The 20812-nt window shown below is 32.4% G+C and overlaps 1 protein-coding gene across 1 annotated transcript; it reads right to left on the bottom strand.

The window, feature by feature from the left end:
• Positions 1–3030: 3030 nt before the first annotated feature.
• Positions 3031–11537, bottom strand: LOC145320283 (uncharacterized). The gene is made up of 7 exons (XM_080162702.1): positions 11471–11537; positions 10283–10320; positions 9431–9495; positions 7263–7382; positions 4631–4737; positions 4391–4455; positions 3031–3973 (listed from the first exon to the last, which is right to left on the bottom strand). Exons 2-7 carry the CDS (start codon positions 10312–10314, stop codon positions 3769–3771), a joined length of 594 nt encoding a protein of 197 aa, XP_080018828.1. The 5' UTR covers positions 10315–10320; positions 11471–11537; the 3' UTR covers positions 3031–3768.
• Positions 11538–20812: the final 9275 nt, after the last annotated feature.

Here is a 20812-nt window from a genome sequence, read left to right as displayed (position 1 = left end):
TGATATATTAAAACTAATAAAATTGTTGTCCCTATTCTGTAAAACAGGGTCTAGCTTGTAATTGTTGCGCTACTTATGAACTAATTGCCTCTATTTCTTGTTAATGATATGGATAATAAACCTTGGAAAGGACACTTGGTCATTTACTACCAATAAATATAATTAATCCAAGGATTTTAAAATTGATTTGATATCTACATTTTTATAAAAATTTAATTTATAAAATGGTAAAGAGTTCCCAAAGTTTTATAAACACGTTCTCTCATTTGCTGGCTTAAAATTTTTAGTTACTTTTATTTGCTTTTATCTTAATTGATTGGTTGTTAAAAAATAACAGTGTCCAAACTTTTTCATTAATAATTTTAATCTAATTTTGCTTATGATATGTCATTTTATAGTCTACTAGCGGCTACGCCCCCAGAAGCCTGTAGTGGCACTTTAAATGTTTTTGTTCTCTACGATACCTATCTATTTTGCGATAAAGTCTCTACGATACCTCTTTATGTTGCGCTATAGTCTCTAATCTATTTCTTTTGGGAGGGTGGCGGTTCAGCGGTCAGCGAGATCCTTCGGTACGCACAAACAGACAGACAGACAAACAGACATCCTGTTACTTTATTGTAAGGATTGTCTTATCCTTACAGGAATCGCTGAAAAATATTTTACTTCCTAATATTTCTTTTAAAAAGAAGCAATATAAGGCAGAATTTACACATAAATTAATTTATACTCTGTGATCCCAGATAGATTTAAAGTAAGATTATTTCTCAAATTATTTGGTTTCAAATTTTGTATAATTTTCGGGATCATAGGGGATAAGAAAATCAAATTTAAACCCTTCTTCCCAAAAGTCCCCAAAATTTTCAAACCATCGAACGAGAGAAAGTGTTTACAAAACTGTAGAAACCAGCTTAATTTACAGTCCAATGTCCCCTCCCTCAATGGTAATTTTTCAAATTTCATTAACCAAAATTTGAGCAAATTTTATTTAACAATGAAATATTTTATTTTTAATTGCATGATTAATTTATTAAACTCCTTTCTTTATTACTATTCCATTTTTTTAGTTGCAAAGCTACTCTATATTAGTAATTGTACTTAGGTCTGTCTGTCAGCGATGCTAGGTATTGCCCGATAACCCTTCACCTTTGTTTTAATTACGTGGAGAATATTGACAAATTGAATGTAAAATGAACGGGATTAGACGAGTCAAATGACGTTCTTGTGCTGCTTCTCTCTTTCTTTAAATAAACATACATTTATGGGGTAATGTAAGTTTTATTTTGAGCGATCAGGGTAATTTTGGTCAGGTACAAATACGAATTTTGGCATTAGATGTTTCCTGATCACCATAGGTGCTTAAAATCATAATTATTTAATTCTTTAAACTATCCAATTTTATTGATTTATGTATCCTTGTTGTATTTCTAATATGACCATTGACCATAATGAATTTTCATGGCTCTGTTAATTCATTTCTTTATCTTTATATTTAAATTTAAATAAAAACGGTAATCATATTCCAGTAAGAGCCACGAACAAATTAATTTTGTTTATTTTGAGAAATTTTAAGATTTCTGTAAGCATTTTCTTAGTCTAAATTAATCAATAAATACTTTTATTTGTATTATGTTAAATTGATGTTCATCCCAAATGATGATAAACAAAATAACCCCTAATTTACATTAAAATCATTGATTAAAACAATTTTTAGAAAACTAGTTTCGAACAAACCTAATATCAAAATTCAATAAAAGTACCCAAAGTTTTTGGTCCAACGAATAATAAAACAACGTGATTACAACACTTATGGTACCAGTGTCATTTACAGTCCAATGTCCTCTCCCTCCCTGATACTGAGACACATAAGGGATTAGATGAACAGAAGCAGTAAACTGTTATAAGTTATCGGCTCTAACTATAATAGTTTTGAATGCCAATACCGAGCAAGATTTACTAAGGGATATTAAGGGATAAGACAATGGATTATAAATTGAAGTAGATCCCATAATAAGTTAAACAAAATTACCCCTACTGTAGATTAACGATTTACACCAATTCAATAAAGATTTGATAATAGTACCCAAAGTTTAAGTTAACCAATGAGATATTGTGTTTATAAAACTTTGGGTACCAGAGCTGGATCTTTAAATCATTTTAATGGTGAGACAGATCGGGGTGAGCCGAATTTCAGCCAATCACAGCGCGGCATTTCATAAAATGCTGTGCTCTCATTGGTGGAAAGTTGGCTCACCCCGATCTGGCTCACCACTAAAATGATTTAAAGATCCAGCTCAGTTTAATTTACAGTTTATTGTCCCCTTACTCCCTGAGATTTACTGTACTTGCACAAATAAATTCCAAGAAAATTATTAAACAAAGTCAATTTTTTGTAATATTTTTTTTACATTTAATTGCACTTTTGCATATATACATAATAAAGAAAATTACCTAGAATTCGATTTTATAAAACTGTTCTAATGTTTTTATTATGTAATAGAAGCTTCGCCTCTAACATCAAGAGACCTTGTATTAAAAAAAGAGGGAGAGAGGATTACATTAAAACAGCTTTAAACCAGCCCAGTCGTTATTTTTAGCCTCCTTAAAATGGAGAGTTCAATCTGTTGAGTGGTTAACAAGATCTTAACGGACAAACAAACCAAAACTAAGTAAATATTGTTAAAAATCAATAAGAAAGTTTCAGCTGCAACAGACGGACAGACATAACCTTGTTTAGAGTAGCTGTGCTCCTAACATTTTTAATTTCTTGAATACACATATTCCGGCCCATGCGGGGACTTTGAACCCTGCAAAACCCAACGGGTTACTGTCCCTGCGGGGCTCTATTTATAACCTAAACAACAATAACTATCAAGGAACTTCTTTTCAAATAGTAATTTTTGGTCCAAATGCAACATTAGGAAAACTACCAACAAAAAGGATAAAAATAAACTGTATTGAACAACCAACGTATGGACAGAATACAAAGTAAATTACACAATAGCTTTGCTCACGACAACAAAAAAAAGATTTGAGTTCATATGACTATATGTATTTTTGTCAATAAAATACAAATTATATAAGCTATGACTAGGGGTGTATATTAATCATAATATGTACTCCAAACTAATATAGTAGTAGACTATAATTATAAACAAAGGAAAAGGAAAAAGGAGAAGTACTGAATGAATAGAAGAAAAAAGAGGATTTGAAAATGGATAGATTGAAATAGATAGTGGATAGATAGAATATGCTACAAGATAGATAATTAAGATTATAAGAATATTTATTTTTTTAAAGAAGTAAAGGTAACTAAGTAGGGCCGGGAATATTTAGAAAATGTCAAAATATGGGTTTTGGGGATTTTTTTGGAGGGATGGGGGAATAAAAAATAGCAGAAGAAAAATTTAAAAACTACAATAAGAGGAAAAGGGCATTGGGAACGAAAAAAGACACACAATCCAAATTTTAAGCAATTAAAAGATCTTAAAATATTGTCGTTTTAAGAAAAGACAATCTTTTTTAAATTTTTGACAATTCATACGTTTCACTTGACAAGCTAACAACTTAGCAAGTAAGTGAATAATTAGACAATTAATTGCTCAAAAGTTAAGGTTAAATGGGTCAATTTTAGTGGCAGGGTACTGGGGTAGGGTCAGGTAGGGGTTTGGGGACTAGATTCACATACGAAACATTCAAAATAATATCAATGAACATTATCGCATTAGTGAATCTGAAAGGACTGTTATGGATAAAAACTATTTGTGTTTAGAAGGACTGTTGTTGAAACCTGTTTCCTCGTCTGCCGTTGCCACGTCTGCCGGATGCCCGGAGGCCAGCGTTACCCTCCTGGCGGCTGGAGACGGAAGCTTGGGCGGCATTGCTGTTATCGGCGGAACCGCTGAGCACGGGAGGAGCGGCGGGACGGTCTAGGGCGGATGGAACTCCAAGGGCGCCGTTAGATCTTCCGTTTCTGAATAGAGAAAATTAATTTAGAGTTTAGTTTAAATGCCAGAAAAAAAACATAAACATATTTGGTGTAAAGAAAGGCGCGTAAAAGCAGGAAAACAAAAGTTTTAATTAATATTTTTGAGTTCAAGGTTTGCTTTGTTTTCTTTTCAGAGTGAGATAAAAGAACTTCAATGTCCTTTTTATGCCACTGAAGTTTAATACCCCCCTTCCCCGCCCCCCACATTATCATGAAACACTCATCTCAAAGCTAATGCTAAAACAACGTCTTTGAAAACATGACAGAAGTAAGTTGAAGTCCATAAATATTGAAGCTCAAAATATTATTGATGGACAAACGAAAAGTCAGTTATAAAAATCATAATATTATAATATTTTCTATGGCAATTTTGGGTATTATCTTTTAAGCTTGGAACTATACCTGAGGTTGTTAGCGTTGGCCATAGCTTCAGCAATCTCAGCGTTCAGGAAGTAAAAGTCTTCGGCCTAAATAAAAAGAGTTCTTAGAATTACCTAATTGTAAAGACATGGTGCTTTTATTCATTTAAATGGACCCCCCCCCCCCTTCTTTAATACATGTATCTTCTAGCCTCAATTCTAGCTACAATCTTATACACAGACAGATAGACATCCTACCTATTTTATATAATGATTAACCTACCGCGGCACAGTCAACATTGAACCACCAGTCACAGATGAAATATTGCTGGTTAAACAGAGTTCCATTTGGGCACAGGAAGGAGTACTTTATCTGTCCACTTTTACCATCTATAATATATTTAGTCTATGAAATATTAGGATACAACAAGGAGTACTTTATCTGTCCACTTTTACCATCTAAAATATAATTAGTCTATGAAATATTAGGATACAACAAGGAGTACTTTATCTGTCCACTTTTACCATCTATAATATAATTAGTCTATGAAATATTAGGATACAAAAAGGAGTACTTTATCTGTCCACTTTTACCATCTAAAATATAATTAGTCTATGAAATATTAGGATAAAACAAGGAGTACTTTATCTGTCCACTTTTATCATCTATAATATTATTAGTCTATGAAATATTAGGATACAACAAGGAGTACTTTATCTGTCCACTTTTACCATCTATAATATAATTAGTCTATGAAATATTAGGATACAACAAGGAGTACTTTATCTGTCCACTTTTACCATCTATAATATTATTAGTCTATGAAATATTAGGATACAACAAGGAGTACTTTATCTGTCAACTTTTATCATCTATAATATTATTAGTCTATGAAATATTAGGATACAACAAGGAGTACTTTATCTGTCCACTTTTATCATCTATAATATTATTAGTCTATGAAATATTAGGATACAACAAGGAGTACTTTATCTGTCCACTTTTACCATCTATAATATATTTAGTCTATGATATATTAGGATACAACAAGGAGTACTTTATCTGTCAACTTTTATCATCTATAATATTATTAGTCTATAAAATATTAGAATACAACAAGGAGTACTTTATCTGTCCACTCTTACCATCTAAAATATAATTAGTCTATGAAATATTAGGATACAACAAGGAGTACTTTATCTGTCCACTTTTACCATCTAAAATATAATTAGTCTATGAAATATTAGGATACAACAAGGAGTACTATATCTGTCAACTTTTATCATCTATAATATTATTAGTCTATGAAATATTAGGATACAACAAGGAGTACTTTATCTGTCCACTTTTACCATCTATAATATAATTAGTCTATGATATATTAGGATACAACAAGGAGTAATTTATCTGTCCACTTTGACCATTTATAATATGTTTATTCTATAAAATATTAGGATACAACAAGGAGTACTTTATCTGTCCACTTTTATCATCTATAATATTATTAGTCTATGAAATATTAGGATACAACAAGGTGTACTTTATCTGTCCACTCTATTACCATCAATAAAATAGATCTTTAAAATATAAAATTCAAAGATAAAATTATTAAAGCATATTTGGCATTTGATGAGTTTTAGAAAAGAAATAGGTATACCTTTAAGAACCTGTTTTAAAAATAAGCTTTTACCTCAGATTTTAACTAAAAGTACCTTTAATTATAAATTGAAATCAGGTAGTCATAAATTATATCAAAAATTTAAAATTGATATTGGCATAGCCTTGAACTGTCTCTTAAAAAGTTTTCTTTCAAATTTTGACCAATCGACAAAGTTAAACTGTTTTATGTACTTTATCTAAACAAAATGATTTATTAAACTGATCAAATAGTTTTGTCTAGACTTAATGACACAAAAAGAACTACAATTCAAAGTTTCTACTTGACTAATCAACACACCTAACCCTTGACCAAGACAGCACAAAAACAAGGATGACAACATCCATAAAAGCAAAGCTCTAAAGCAGTAGGACAAACGAACCTTAACACTTTTAAAGTAAACACTTAAACTAAATAACCAATACATTAGTTTGTAAATCTTTAAAAAATTGTACATAAATTTGATGCAAATTTCGTAAATAAGGATACAGTAGAAGGACATACCTAAGAATTTGATTATAGAGATGCCTCGCTTACAATATTATACCTTGTTGTCTTAGGAATCATAATTCTAAAAATTTAGATCAATAGTTATTGAATTATATAATAAAAAGTTGTTTTGGAAAAAAAGTTTAAAATAAGCATGATTTAAATGGACGTATGAACTTTCTGGTAACGATTATAGAGTTGCTACGCTTTCTAAATCGTACCTAATTATGACAAGAATCACCATGCCAAGTTTGAAATCTATAGGACAATTCTAACATGCCTAAATTAACGATTAGAGCTATCCATTACGGACAAACTGACCGACTTTGACAACAGAAAAGCTTTGCTTTTAAAAACCATCATCAACTCATCATATTTTTTTACATTTTTTTAAAAATTGTAATTGTGCTGTTTTCCTGTTAAATCAATTTGTTAAAATTACTGGAGCAAGGCTTAAAAATCATGCAAATTTCTTATAAATATGTTTTTTTGTTTTCATCTTTTATTTCAATTTATTGTTTATTGAGTTATAAACTGCGAAAAGTACAAATAAATAATATTGTTCTTTTTATTTATACTTCAGAGATTTGATGATTATCATGTGATCATAGCTAAAAAGCTTGACCAAAAAATCCAACATTTTAATTAAAAAAAAAAGAATAAAATACAAAGAAATAGCAATAAGTTTAAGCAACTCTCTAAAAATTAGATTTACATTATATAGGTCAGCATAGTAGCCAGGTATATTAACATATATAAATACTAAACCTGATGCACAGATATGATATTGTTGGCACTCTCCCTCTAGGTCAGCATAGTAGCCTGGAATCTTGTCATCACAAATAAATGAGGTCTCAACTGTCACAGGAAAAATAGGATAATCTTGGCCTAAAAAAATCATATTTGTTATTTTCTTGAAAAAAAAGGGGAAAAGCTGTAGAAAAAAATAGAGGATTTAATTCAAAATTGGTCCAACCTCAAAAGTCCCACAATATGAACATAATTTTATTTTAGGCAGGATATACCACACAATTTATGTACTTAAATTTTAACTGTTCAAATGCCAAAAAAATGCAGTTTATCTGGAATTACAATTACAAGCACAAAAATTGAGTACTAAAAATATTTTAGGTTATAGAAAAGAGTAAGGCCCAAATGAAAAAAGCATTAAAGATAATTGAAATGAAGAAAAAACAAGGATGACAACATCCATAAAAGCGAAGCACTGAAACGTTAGGACAAACGGACATTAACACTTGTATAGTGTCTAAACTGAATTATCAGAATATAAAAGTATAAGAGTCGAAGCAAAATTGTAAGTTAATTTGTTGAAAAACTTCTTGATACATGATAATGTTTATTGAGTTTATGGACATACTTACATTTTTTAGATTTGATTATAGAGTTGCTTCGCTTAAAATATTGTTCTTTGTTGTCCCAGGAATCAATATACCAAAAATCAGGATAATTAGATCACATAAAAATTTGCTGTTAAAAAATTAGAAAAATCAACATGTTTAAAATGGACGTACGGACATTCTGGTAATGATTAAAGAGTTGCTACGCTTTCTAAATCGTACCTAACTACTACAGGAATAATCATGCAAAGTTTGAAATCGATAGGACAATTCTAACATGCCTAAATTAACGAATAAAAGCTATCTATCTCTTTTAAAAACAAGTTAGTAAAAATAATGTATTAATTAGTATTATTGTAGCTGTGTTTAGTGCCCTAGGAAAATGGGGATAGATGTCGCCTACCTATTCTATTGACGTCATAGTAGAGGGAAAGAGAAAGGGAAGTGGGAAAGAAACCCTCTTGAAAATGGATGTGGTATAGTGTATTTCCTGACGTCAATAGAATAGGCCAAAAGCAGTGACATCTATCCCCATTTTGCTAGGGCACTATATACAGCTACGATAAGGTATTTATGAACAGAATTACACTTTTCCATAATATAAGCTGTTCATAATCATATGTAAAAAAGTAAAACAAAATATTCATAATTTTCTGATACACATTAAATATTCTGATAATCTAATGCAAATCAAAAACATATTTTTTCCTGTAAAACATGTCAAATTGAATATTAATTTAATCAAAACAAAACTTTTTTACAATATCTGACAGTGATTGATTGATTGAATGGTGGAAAATTTCGTATTATATTACTTTAAGAACACATATATTCAGGCATCTTAAGAGATAAGACAATGGCAGTTAAATTAGTTCTTATCTCCATGAGGATAAACAATATTACCTCTTCTGTAGATTAAAATTATTGGTTATATGATATGGGCACTTCAAGTTTGGAACAAACCAATTAAAATTCAATAAAAGTACATGAAGTTAGTCCTCTACCTCCCTGCATATACTTCATTGTTTCCATTATTCAATAATATAAAATTAATATTTTTATGAATATCTTTTAATCTGCAAATTACATTTTTTTGTGCTTCATCGCAATTAGTATCTCATTTGCATATATTTGACAATACCAGATATTATTTTTTTAGTTAAGGCTTTTTATTTTTCTAATGATAAATAATATCGATCTAATTCATAGTTCATATCCTTATGTAACAGTGACAGGATGTCTGTCTGTACCGAAGAATCTCGCTCACCGCTGAACCGATATGATTCTCGTTTACAATGTAACTTCTTCTTGGTCCTGGTAAGGTTTATAACTATTTTGGGGGAGGTTACACCACACTTCTTATAGAAATCACCCCTAAAAAATGGTTCCCCCTCTCCTTGGTCCTGGTAAGGTTTATAACTATTTTGGGGGAGGTTACCCCACACTTCTTAGAGAAATCACCCCCAAAAAATGGCTATCCCTCTCATTTTTTGAGAGAGTTAGATTTCCCACCACCTCAAGTGCCTCTAGAGGCATCTAGGGGCGTAGTATCAAGTATGTACTATGGAAATAACTTACCAGGAATTCCGGGAATGGCATTTAGAATGTCGTCTACTTGGCCACTCACTCCAGAGAGAAACAGTCTGAATATAAATAATTTTGGAATGATAAGAAAACTAGGAACAATGCACCCGAAGAATAGTTATTTTGCTTCCAATTATTAGTCATTTTAGAATGAAAATGATCAATACTAAATATTTGTAATTCATAATTTTAATGTATAGAATTATTGTTATCAGAAAAAGCAAAGAAAATACAATTTTTACTGGGAAAAATGGTGTTAAATCATGTTTTATTATTGAGGGGAACGAAAGAGGGGCGTAATTTGGTATTTTTACAAAGCAAAATGGTTTTAAAGTATTATCGATTTTTTAATTATTCATAAACCCAAGTTATGAGTTAACAAATTTTAAAAATTCACCGATTTTATTGGAAAATAACAAACATGGTTCTTAGAGAACTTTAGGGAAAACATTTTTGGAGGTAAATCTAATTTTTTAGGTTAATTACCCCAATAATTCTCCTCCCTTGAAAGTTCTTAAGCAAAGCAAATAATATGATGGTGAAAGGGAAAAAGTATCACAAATGCCTTTCAAAGTTTATTTTTCGCCTATTCTTAATGATTTTACAATTAAGAGCTGAAAGTGAAGCAACAAATAGAGCCTAATAAATAATTACGTCATACAATACAAAAGTATACATTTATATTGACCAATGGTAAAATATATGTTGGCCAATCATTGGTCATTTGTATTTTAAGGCGTTATTTTTTATTAGACGCTATTTGCTGCTTCACTAAAAGCATTATAAAATTTTTTTATTTATTCAGTCTAGAAATTAAGCTTAATAAAAAGTAAAATAAAAACTTACCCACAAATGAAGACAAGAGTTTTTGCTTGCATCTTCCTGTTTAAGTAATCAACAAAAATAAATATAAGCCTTGTTTATAGGATGTGAATGGTAGGATGTTTCATACTTAAAGTAGTTACAAAATAAATACAAAATCTGTTTTTGCACTTTTAAAATCACTTTTTTAAAACACAGAAGTCACACAGTTGGATTCTTTTAAACAGACTTCTAGCTTCATAAATTATCAAAAATAAGAGAACAGATTATATTGATAAATAAAAAATGAAATATCAAACGCCCTTTTCAATAAAACTTCCATTTTTATAAAAATAATCTTTGTTTAATGGTCATAAAAAAGAGAGAGGAAATGTGATTATTAAAGATAATAAAAATATATATATGTAACCTGACCGACAGACCGATGAACCAAATAAGCTGTAAACTGAATATTCTCTGGTTGGGGCTATTTATATTCACCCAAAAAATCACCAGTCAGATGGACGGACGCACAGGCAAAGTGAATTACAGAGTGGCTTCGCTGCTGGTAATTATTAATTAACCGATAGACGACATCGGTTGGCATAATCAAATTTAAAAGCAATGTTGACAGAAATTTTAATTTCATTTTTATGGACTTAAAGTCAAATTACTGAAATTTTTCCATAAACTTTTGGTAATAACGTTGAGCAGGTGTCACATGAAGCAATTACCATTCTCTTCTTATAACATTAAAACATTGGTATTACTTATTATTTATGTGATTAAAAATAGCCATTAGGATATTGACATATTGCAATGTAAGTAAAAATTTAAAATCCATATATGCCGAAAAGGTTTTAAAAAGTAAAGGGGATCTATTTAAAATTTAAATGTTTTCCAGTATGAATTTGAAACCGATCAATAACTGCTTAATCTGAGACATAATGAAAGATCATATATCGTATCGTATTATAGACATTTTTCCACAAATAAAAGATTAAAACCATAATATAAAACCAGTTTTATTAGCCTTCAAAACTGGAACTAATATTATAATTTTTCATTATAATATCCGCAGAAAGCTGTCTATAATACGATACAATAAATAACTAAAGTCACATGACCATAAACATAATGATCATATAGCCAGCTTTAAATTTAGTCAATAACAGCACTGAAGTTTAACATAGGGGTGTTACTGGTGAGGTATTTTTGTCGATTTTCCTTCCTAGTGGTTTCTGTATTCTTAATATAATTGTATTATGCTCTCTGAGAGTTTGTGCTATACACTGGTCATAACTTTCAACATCCAACATATTTTATACCAGCCCTGATCATCACGTGACCAGTGGCAAAATAAAATGGCCGCCCACACAAAACAACGCAAGAAAAATCGACATAACAGTTTAAAATCTTAGTATATTTATGTGCTTTCCTTAAACCAAAAGACTGACTAAAGTTAAAAACAAGGACGACAACACGCACAAGTAACGAGGCACAAAATAGGGATGGAACAACAAGAAAAGTGAATTAAATTCTTGTCTGACAGAACAAGTTAATTATAAACGTGATTTTCTTTGGTTAGAGATAACTTCACAAAATAATCTTTAAAAGCAGCCAAGAAAATCACACTTCTCCTAGCGTTACGGACTGACGTAAGAATGGACAATGTGAATTATAGAGTAGCTTCACCATGCACTAAAAGCTTTTTAATCCCAGCAAAATGATCTAGGTAATAGGCAAAGAACCTAAAAATAGCCTCTAAAAACTTTTTATTGTTTTATTTAAGCCAGAAGAAACATTGAAGTTTTTTACCTGATTTTCTGGAATTTAGAGTCCCCTGTTCCTACCAGGATTTGAGGATCTAAAAAAATACAAAATCTTAACTATAACATCATGTGATCCAGTTTTTTTTTGGGGGGGGGGGGGTGATAAATGTACATACTGACTTTCTAATTAAGATCTTACAGGTTTGAAATCGATAGGGCAATAATAAATTATAAAATGCCTTAATCAAACAAATAAAAGCGCTTTCCGTTATGAACCACTGACATAAGACAAAAGCTTTGAGAGATTGAGCATAAATAAAAGTAGTTGCGTGCACGGTTTTTTTTCAGGGGTTTATTTCATAAGGGTTAAAAGGGGGGAAGAAAAGCCTTCCCAATTCCAATATCAGAGGGGGTATTGAGACCTACTTTCCGCATGACATATAAATTTATTGAAAAATGCAAAATTTGCAACATTGTGTGAGCATTGAAATAAAATATACAAAGTTTAAACAAGCATAACAATATCAAATTAATAGATAGATAATTCAAAGATTAAGAGTGTTAAGAAAAGAAGGAAAAATAAAGATAGAGAAAAAAGAGATATCCTGCCCCTTTATATTTTTTCTATGGGATAGGGGGGGAATTTTATTGCCCCCTGTGATTGTCCATTGTATCTATCTATAATTTTCAGGGAAGAGGGAACATAGGACAGTTATTGTACAGGTACTAACAATTTTTAGCCTTGGACTATCGTAATTGGTGAATCAAAACCTTTGGGTCCTTTTATGTATTTTATTTTTTTGGTTTCAATATTTTTAATCTACATTAGGGGTAATTTGTTTCACATCATTGGGGATGTATATTATTTTTTGCTTAGGATCTTTAAGATCCCTGATTACTTTATTGACCCTCCCCCCCCCCCCCTGCTTGACTCATCTTCCTTAATTACTTGTGTATCAAGGTGTGTGTGTGTCTGTGTGTGTATGTGCGTGTATGTGTGTGTGTGTGTGTGCTTGTGTGTGTGTCTGTATGTGTGCGTGTATTAAATTTTCAATATTCAGTGCTTGACCAATTTGATCATTTAGAAAAGAGTAAACATTTAAATAATTCAATGACGATTATGTGAAATGGATGAAAGCTACATACTACTACTAATTTTTAGGTTTGATCATTCCAGCAGTTTATATCCACCAGATGGGAATAGTTTTGTTTCTAATATTCTTTGTAGTTTGATCCTCTAGCTAACATGATGCAAATTAGTGCAAAAAGCAGTAGGATGGACGATAGTTAAACTTTTTAAAAAATATTTTATGTTAGGTTTGGTTAAATGGGATAAAGAGAGCAAGCACGGTTAGGTTTTCTAGCTGGTTTACTTGTCAGCTAAGAAACTGCTGCATTTTTCAGGTTGTTAAAATCAATTTCATTAATGCAAACTGGCAAAAAAATTGTATTTGTAAATTTTTTTGCTAAAAAGTCTCTCTTTGAATTTTAAAATTTCTTGTTGTAGTGAAGAATAAAAGCTTAGCTGCCGCCTTGGTTTTAGCAGCCACCTGCAGTTGTGCTGCTTATTAAACTAATGAAGGCAAAACAAAACCAATAACTTAATTGCCATTTTACGTTTTCCATGGCTTCTGCAGAATGTTTAGGCAGCTAGCAGAAGACTTTTGTTTTTTAGATGTTTTGACTGCTATTTAGTAAGGATTTTGTCCATTAAAAAAGATTACCACCACTCTTATCAAAGTTACTCTAAGAATTGACCCTTTTGTAACTTCCCAAATATTGCAACCACCCCCCTTCCCCCACCTCTATTTACTCTAGTAATTATTCTCTCCTTCCCCTGAATTATTGCACATTTAACATTATCTATCTCATTTGATTTGAGCCATCTATTAGTGCACTTTTTTCTACATTATTTAATAATTGATTTATTCTTACTTCGATCTTACTTCCGATTTTTAGGTTCTCTACCAATGTAAAACTTGTAGTAGGCTAAGATAACGATCTCCCTCTTTACCCCATCCCCTATCCTCCTTATGGATCCTCATACGAACTGAACAATTAAAAATAGCAACCTAAATTGACGACAATTTTTCCCCTGTAATATATATCTAATGATCAAGTCATATTAAGGTATTGTGATGTATAGTCCCTTTCTTCCTGACTTGAGAGCAATGCATGTATTATGTATTTTAGCTTTTAGTTCTTGTGTCAACCGTTTCGGAGCAAGACATTGCTCTGCAACACGACACGAACATAAAAGTGAATAGTTGCCATTATATTTAATATTATTATTGTATGTTTATCTTGTCTTGAATTAATACACTTTATAAGAATATTTAGCTGTTTGTTCTTGCTATTACTACACGTCATTTTGGCGCAGTAGTGTAGTACGAATCTATAGCTCAGATTTTCTTTTAATTGTATTATTTCTTTTCTTTTTAGTTTGTTCAGGTATTTTTTGTGTTGGAACAATGGGCTTGACCATTGAAGAGTGGAGGAAGTTGTCTCAGGATGAGAAGGACTTGCATTTGATTAATGAGGTTCATGCTCTTGGGACTAGAATTGATAATGTGGCGGCGGAGCTGGGTGGGCGTATGGCGCCGCTGGAGACGAAAATTCAGGAGTTGACGGATAATGTTGATACTAATAGTGCTGCGGTTACTGGACTGGCTACTCGGTTGGACGATTTGGAAGATCGTCTTGATAAGGTGGTGGTGCCTAGTGTTGATAATGATATCAAAACCGAGAATGTGACAGTTGTGGATGAGTTTATGACTGGCCAGCAGCGAATTCTAGAAAAGATTGCCCAGCAGAATAGTATGAATGACCAGCAGAATGGTTCGAATAACCAGCAGAATGGTTCGAATAACCAGCAGAATGGTTCGAATAACCAGCAGAATGGTTCGAATACCCAGCAGAGTGGGTTGAATAACTCTATGCCGTGGCAGCGGACGGCTGGAGGATCTGGAGGTTCAGACGAGAAACCTAACTTGTTTGCTAGTGGTTCTCGAACTATTTTTGGTGGTATGCAAGATCATGAGGATAAGATCATAAAACTTTGGGAGTTGTCTAAGGTTGATGCTGTGGATAATATCTACAATGGAGTTCTTATGTGGTGGCCAGCCCTTTCTGAGGTTAGAGCGGAGGATTTTAATACGCTCAATTTTTTTGAAGCTGGACTGAGTGAATTGCAGGTTAGTTGGTGTAAATCTCTAGTTTATGTACCAGATAGATCTCTGTATGTTTCACAGGGGGAGGAGAATGTTCATAGGTACAATGAAACGTGTGCTAAACTTGATGATCAGTTCAGAAAAAATGCGCCTGAATTTGCGGTTGACGATGATGTGATTTTCTTTGATGATTATTTGGAGAGATTTTGGATGACTACTAGACGTTATCATATGACTAATCATCAAGTGTGTAAGGAAATTTTGTTTGATAAGTGTGTGGGTGTAAGAACCGCTTGTGGTTATACACTAAAACCTGCTGACATGGAGAATAGACGATTAACATTAAAGGGGTACTTGTGTAAGATGCGAGAGACATTTCTACCACCCGACATGAAAAATGTGTGTAAAGATGCGTATTTGAGTGTTAAGCAACATGAGAATGATAAGATTGATGCATTTTTTGATAAGATACTATCTTTCTGGAAACGTGCGTAACCGAAACCAACTGATGATATGTTTATGGATTTCTATTCTCAAGTGTGTAATGTGCTTTTATCTCCACTTTTGGCTAATCAGATGCGTCAATTTGCGTTGGATTTGGAGCGTGACGGACAAGTGCGAATGATAACGAAGTTTCGGACAGAGTTAATAGTTAAAGCACAACTGATTGTTAAAGGGCTACAATTTAACCAAATTTCAGGGTCAATGGCTAGAGGATGTACAACAAACCAGATGGCTTTGGCTAAAACGATGGTTGGTGGCGTTGGTTCCAAGTCAAATCCTGTAACTATTGATCAGGTTAGTGATGAAGATAATTTGTCATATGAAATAAATCAATGTGAAATTGATTTAGCTGATGAATTTGGTGGACCAGCTGAACTTATTCCTTTAATTGGCGCAATTCAAGGTGGTTTTATTTGTTATTATTGCAACAGAAAAGGTCACATGATGAGGGATTGTTTTGATATTAGAGATAAAAAGTTGCCTAATCCTAAAGGTAAATACTTTTTGCGGTGGGGAAACAAGCCTTTTGTTCCTTATAAGACGGGGCAAAAGAGTTTTAAAAAGAATGAAAATAATATTGATAAAAAGAAATTGGTTGGTGAAATTGAAGGAGAGGTGAAAGAAGGGGAGGATACGAAGGAAGTGGCGTATGTCGTTGGTTTAGGGGCAAGCGATTATGAAGATGATCTTGTAGCGGAAGTTGAGGCATGGAATAATGCTATTATAGATGACATTTTATGGTATTAATGTTTTGCATGTATTATGATCATTAAACCTTATTCCATTTTCTACTTGTTACGCGGCATTGTTTTGATTTATGCGCATTGTAAATAAACAACAACAAAACAAAATTAATGATAAAGAGTGAACGAAGCAACTCTAATTTTGTGATAATTTATTTTGATGGTTTATTTTGAATTATGAAAAGATAACATATTGTTTATAGACGTATATGAAATTATGAGATTATGTTATAATGGAAATCAAAATAATTAATTTAGTTTTTGATTATGTTTTGTTGAAATTAGGAAAATTCATTTTTGTTTCAGACTGTTGTGGAGTCTAACAGAGATAAGAATAATAAAAAGTGAAAATGATAAACGAATTAGGAATACAATTTTGTAAAATTGATATTGAAAAATATTAAATTGAATTTTAAATTGAATCAAATTTGATAAAAATGTGAAATTAGATATTTGAAAACTATTAAATTTTGATGAAATGTGGAAAATTGTTTTAAAAGTTGAGTCAGTTATTGTGGTTTAAAGTATTTGATTTTAAAACAATTATATTGCGATTTAGTAATGTTGATTCAGCAAAATTTTTTATGAAGTTTAGAATTTCATGAAGCAAAATTGTTATAATGCATTAGATATAATCGTGGAGTAGTCTCTCTCATTATGAAGGAAGGGAGGGGTTGTCTCTCGGAGTTGGTATGCGCAAATATGGTGGAGCTGTCTCTTTTGTTGGAGGAGAAAGGGGGAGTGAACATATTTGCAAAGAAGTTTGCACTATCTCTCAGAGTTGGTATGCGCAAATATGGTGGAGCTGTCTCTCTTGTTTGAGAAAAAGGGGGAGTGAACATATTTGCAAAGAAATTTGCACTATCTCTCAGAGCTGGTATGCGCAAAATGGGGTGGTGTAGAGAGGTAGCTGCAATGATTATCAGGCGTGAGGCGTGCCATGCGCAAAAAGTTGAGCTGCGCAGAGAAGCAGAGCTGCGCAAGAAGGTGCTCTCAGGTATTGAGATATATAGTTAGTTGAATTTCGACTTTTAAACCTTTTATACATCTCAGTTTTAATCTGACAATAATAGTTTTGTTAGGTAATATTTTATTGAATTACAAAAGAATTGAATTTATGGTATTTGGAAAGATTAATTTGTTTGGTGATTGATAATATTTGATTATGTCATTTCTTAATACAATTTCTTTTATTGAATGTGTTGCAAGTTTATTTGTTCAGTGAAAATATTTAAATACGGCATCTAAAATAATTGTATTTTATTTTAGATTGGCTGAGAAGAGTATTTGTGGTATTTATGCTGTTAATATTTGATATATATATATATTGCTGTTCGAAAAGTAGTCTTGTAAACAATTTGTTATATATATATATATATTAATATTGATATTAATTCTTATTTAAAGTGATTTATCCATCAATTGGCATCTAAAAGTTTGTATTATTTTAGATTGGCCGGAAAGAAGTTTTGTTGATTGTGGATTAAGAGATATTTTGGACGTTTCTGTTGGTGGATGAAATATTGTCGGTGAGTGATTTGTTTTATTCCGTTATTTTGTTATTTGTTGTAGACAGATAGATAGTTATTTGATAGACAGTTGGATAGTTACAACCTCATAACTGCTGGTGTTGGTTAGATAGCTGTTTATAAGTTTCATGAAGATTCTGAGATGGCGGCTGGAGCGGCTGAAGTCTACGTTCCAACGAAAATTGGTGGCATGGAAATCCTGACTTTAATTGATAGCGGCAATGCACGGGGCTGCCTGATATCTCAACTGTTGGCTAGAAAGCTTGATTGTATGATTGAAGAAACGGATTCGAAAGCAACAGGCGTGCAGGGTTCCAGCATCAAGATTGATGGTGTTGTTCGGAATGTTGAATTTCAGATTGGAGGTCACAGTTTTCAAGAAGATTGCTTTGTTATTTCTGGCATGACTGTACCTATGAATCTAGGCAGTCATTGGCTGAACAAAAATAACGTGAAGACGATATTTGCCAAAGATGGCAACAGGATTGAGATGCATGGAATCAGTGTGAATTTGGTAGCTAAACGGAAAATTGTAGTGAAGAATTTGGTTCATACGGTTTTGGAGAAACTGGAGAAAGCAAGAACTAAGAAACCTGAGATTAATGTAGCTGAGTTAAAAGACCAAAAATGGATTTGTTCATTGAAAAATCGAATAGAAATTCCAGCATTAAGTACAGTGGTGGTAGAAGTTTCAACTAAGGGAAATATGCCTGAAGGACAGTTGTGTTATATAGCTCCTAGACAAGGTTACTGTAGCCGAAATAACTTGTTGATAAATGAAGGAATTACTGAGGTGGGAAAAAACGGTAAAATTATGACTAAAATTACGAATTTTGAAACTGTTAAGAAATCTGTTCCTGCTGGTACTTTGGTTGGAAATTTGTTTTTGGCGGAGAAAATAGCGATGTTACAAGAGAACAGAGTTAAAGAAGATGTGTCAACAACATTAAAGAAGATTCGTTTTATCAAAGATAAGTTGAAGTTGGATAAAGTTCCGTTTTTAAAAGATAATGTCTCTTTGAAAGGAAGAATAGTTGGTTTGTTTTTAAAGAATTTCAAGGCGTTATCGATTGATCCTACGGATATTGGATCTTGTACTTTGGAGGAGTATGACATTCAGTTGGTTCCTGGAGCTCAACCTTTCAAAAATAGGATGATTAGACTCAATCCTCATCATGCAGAGAAACTAAAAGAACAGATTGATTTATGGTTGGAAACAGATGTGATAGAAGAATGTAATTCACCATTTAATTCTGGAATCTTTGCTGTTAAGAAGAAGGTGGGAAATACTAACGAGGTGAAAGTCAGGTTTGTCCTGGACTACCGCTCGTTAAATGAGATAACTGAGAAGATCTGTTACCCTTTGCCTAACATTGGTGAGCTATTTGACAAACTTGGAGGAAAGAAGATTTTTACGTCTATTGACCTTACTTCGGCGTATAATTCAATGCACTTGAAGGAATCTGTCAGGAAATATACAGCATTTTGTTCTAATGGACGGCAGTATTGCTTCAAGAGGCTACCGTTCGGATTGACCAATGCTCCAAGTGCATTTGTAAAGTTGATGGATAGAGTAATGGATTTGAGTCCTGAATTAAGGGCATTTTGCCTAGTTTATTTGGACGATGTTCTTGTATATAGTATGAATGTGGAGGAACATCTGGAGCATCTGAATACCCTACTAAGAACATTCTGTGAAGCAGGCCTCAAGATTAATCTTGGAAAATGTACATTGTTTGCAGAGGAAGTGAAATTTCTGGGCCATATTATAAATGCAGAAGGCATATTTATGGACCAAGCATATATTGAAAAAATTAAGAATTGGCCAGTACCTGAAACAGGTAAAGATATTCAAAGATTTACTGGTTTCATAAATTATTATGGTTCATATTTCAAGAATTTTTCTGATATTACGGCACCATTGAACAAATTCAGAAACAGTAGTAAAATAGAATGGGATGAAAAAAGTATGGAAGCTTTTATAAAGACTAGAGAATTGTTCTGTGAAGAAATAAGTAAATCATTCCCGGATTGGAGGATGGAGGCTGAACCATTTGTGTTGGATACAGATTGGTCATCTACAGCTATGTCTGCGGTGTTAAGTCAAAAACAAAATGGGCAAGAGAAGATGATATCGTGTTGGTCACGTGTTTGTTCAACTCATGAAGCCAATTATGCAGCGCATAAAGGAGAATTATGTGCATTAGTAAATGCTGTTGAAAGATTTGAATGTTATTTGAGACACAAGAAGTTTATCGTTAGAACTGATTCAGCTGCACTGAAACATCTATCTACTTGGAGGCAGAACGGATATTTTGTTTGTCTCACCATAAGGTGGATAAACTTTTTATCCACCTTCAGTTATGAGGTTGTACATAGGCAGGGCAAGATGCATACTAATGTTGATATATTGTCACGTACTGCATTAGAGGATAGTAAAGATAGAATATCTAAATTATCGACAGACGAACAAGGAGAGTTAATATTGGATACTGTATATCAATTAGAAGATCCTAAATTGTGTCTTATTGCAGGAATTGGAGCAGAGACGGCCAGTCAAATAGCGTCCAGATTGAAGGCGGGAGAATTCAGTCGTAGCCTGGAGAAGGATCCTGTTTTAGTTGAGGTGAGGAAATTTATTGTAAATAATGTCAAACCTACGTCCAGAGAATTGTCTCAAATGCCTTATCGTGGTAAACAAATATTAAGATTTTTTGAACATTTGAGTTATAAAGATGGTTTAATTATCTTGACTTCACCTATGCGGCTCCAGAAAGAATTTCAATTTATAGAACGGGTAGTGGTACCTATTGGAATGTACAATAAAGTTTTCTTGTTAGCTCATGCAGATGTTACA

The sequence above is a fragment of the Acartia tonsa genome, chromosome 5 (genome assembly GCF_053477335.1).
Source record: "Acartia tonsa isolate MP-2025a chromosome 5, ASM5347733v1, whole genome shotgun sequence".
Taxonomy (NCBI): domain Eukaryota; kingdom Metazoa; phylum Arthropoda; class Copepoda; order Calanoida; family Acartiidae; genus Acartia; species Acartia tonsa.
This window is presented reverse-complemented; position numbering and strand designations above follow the sequence as displayed.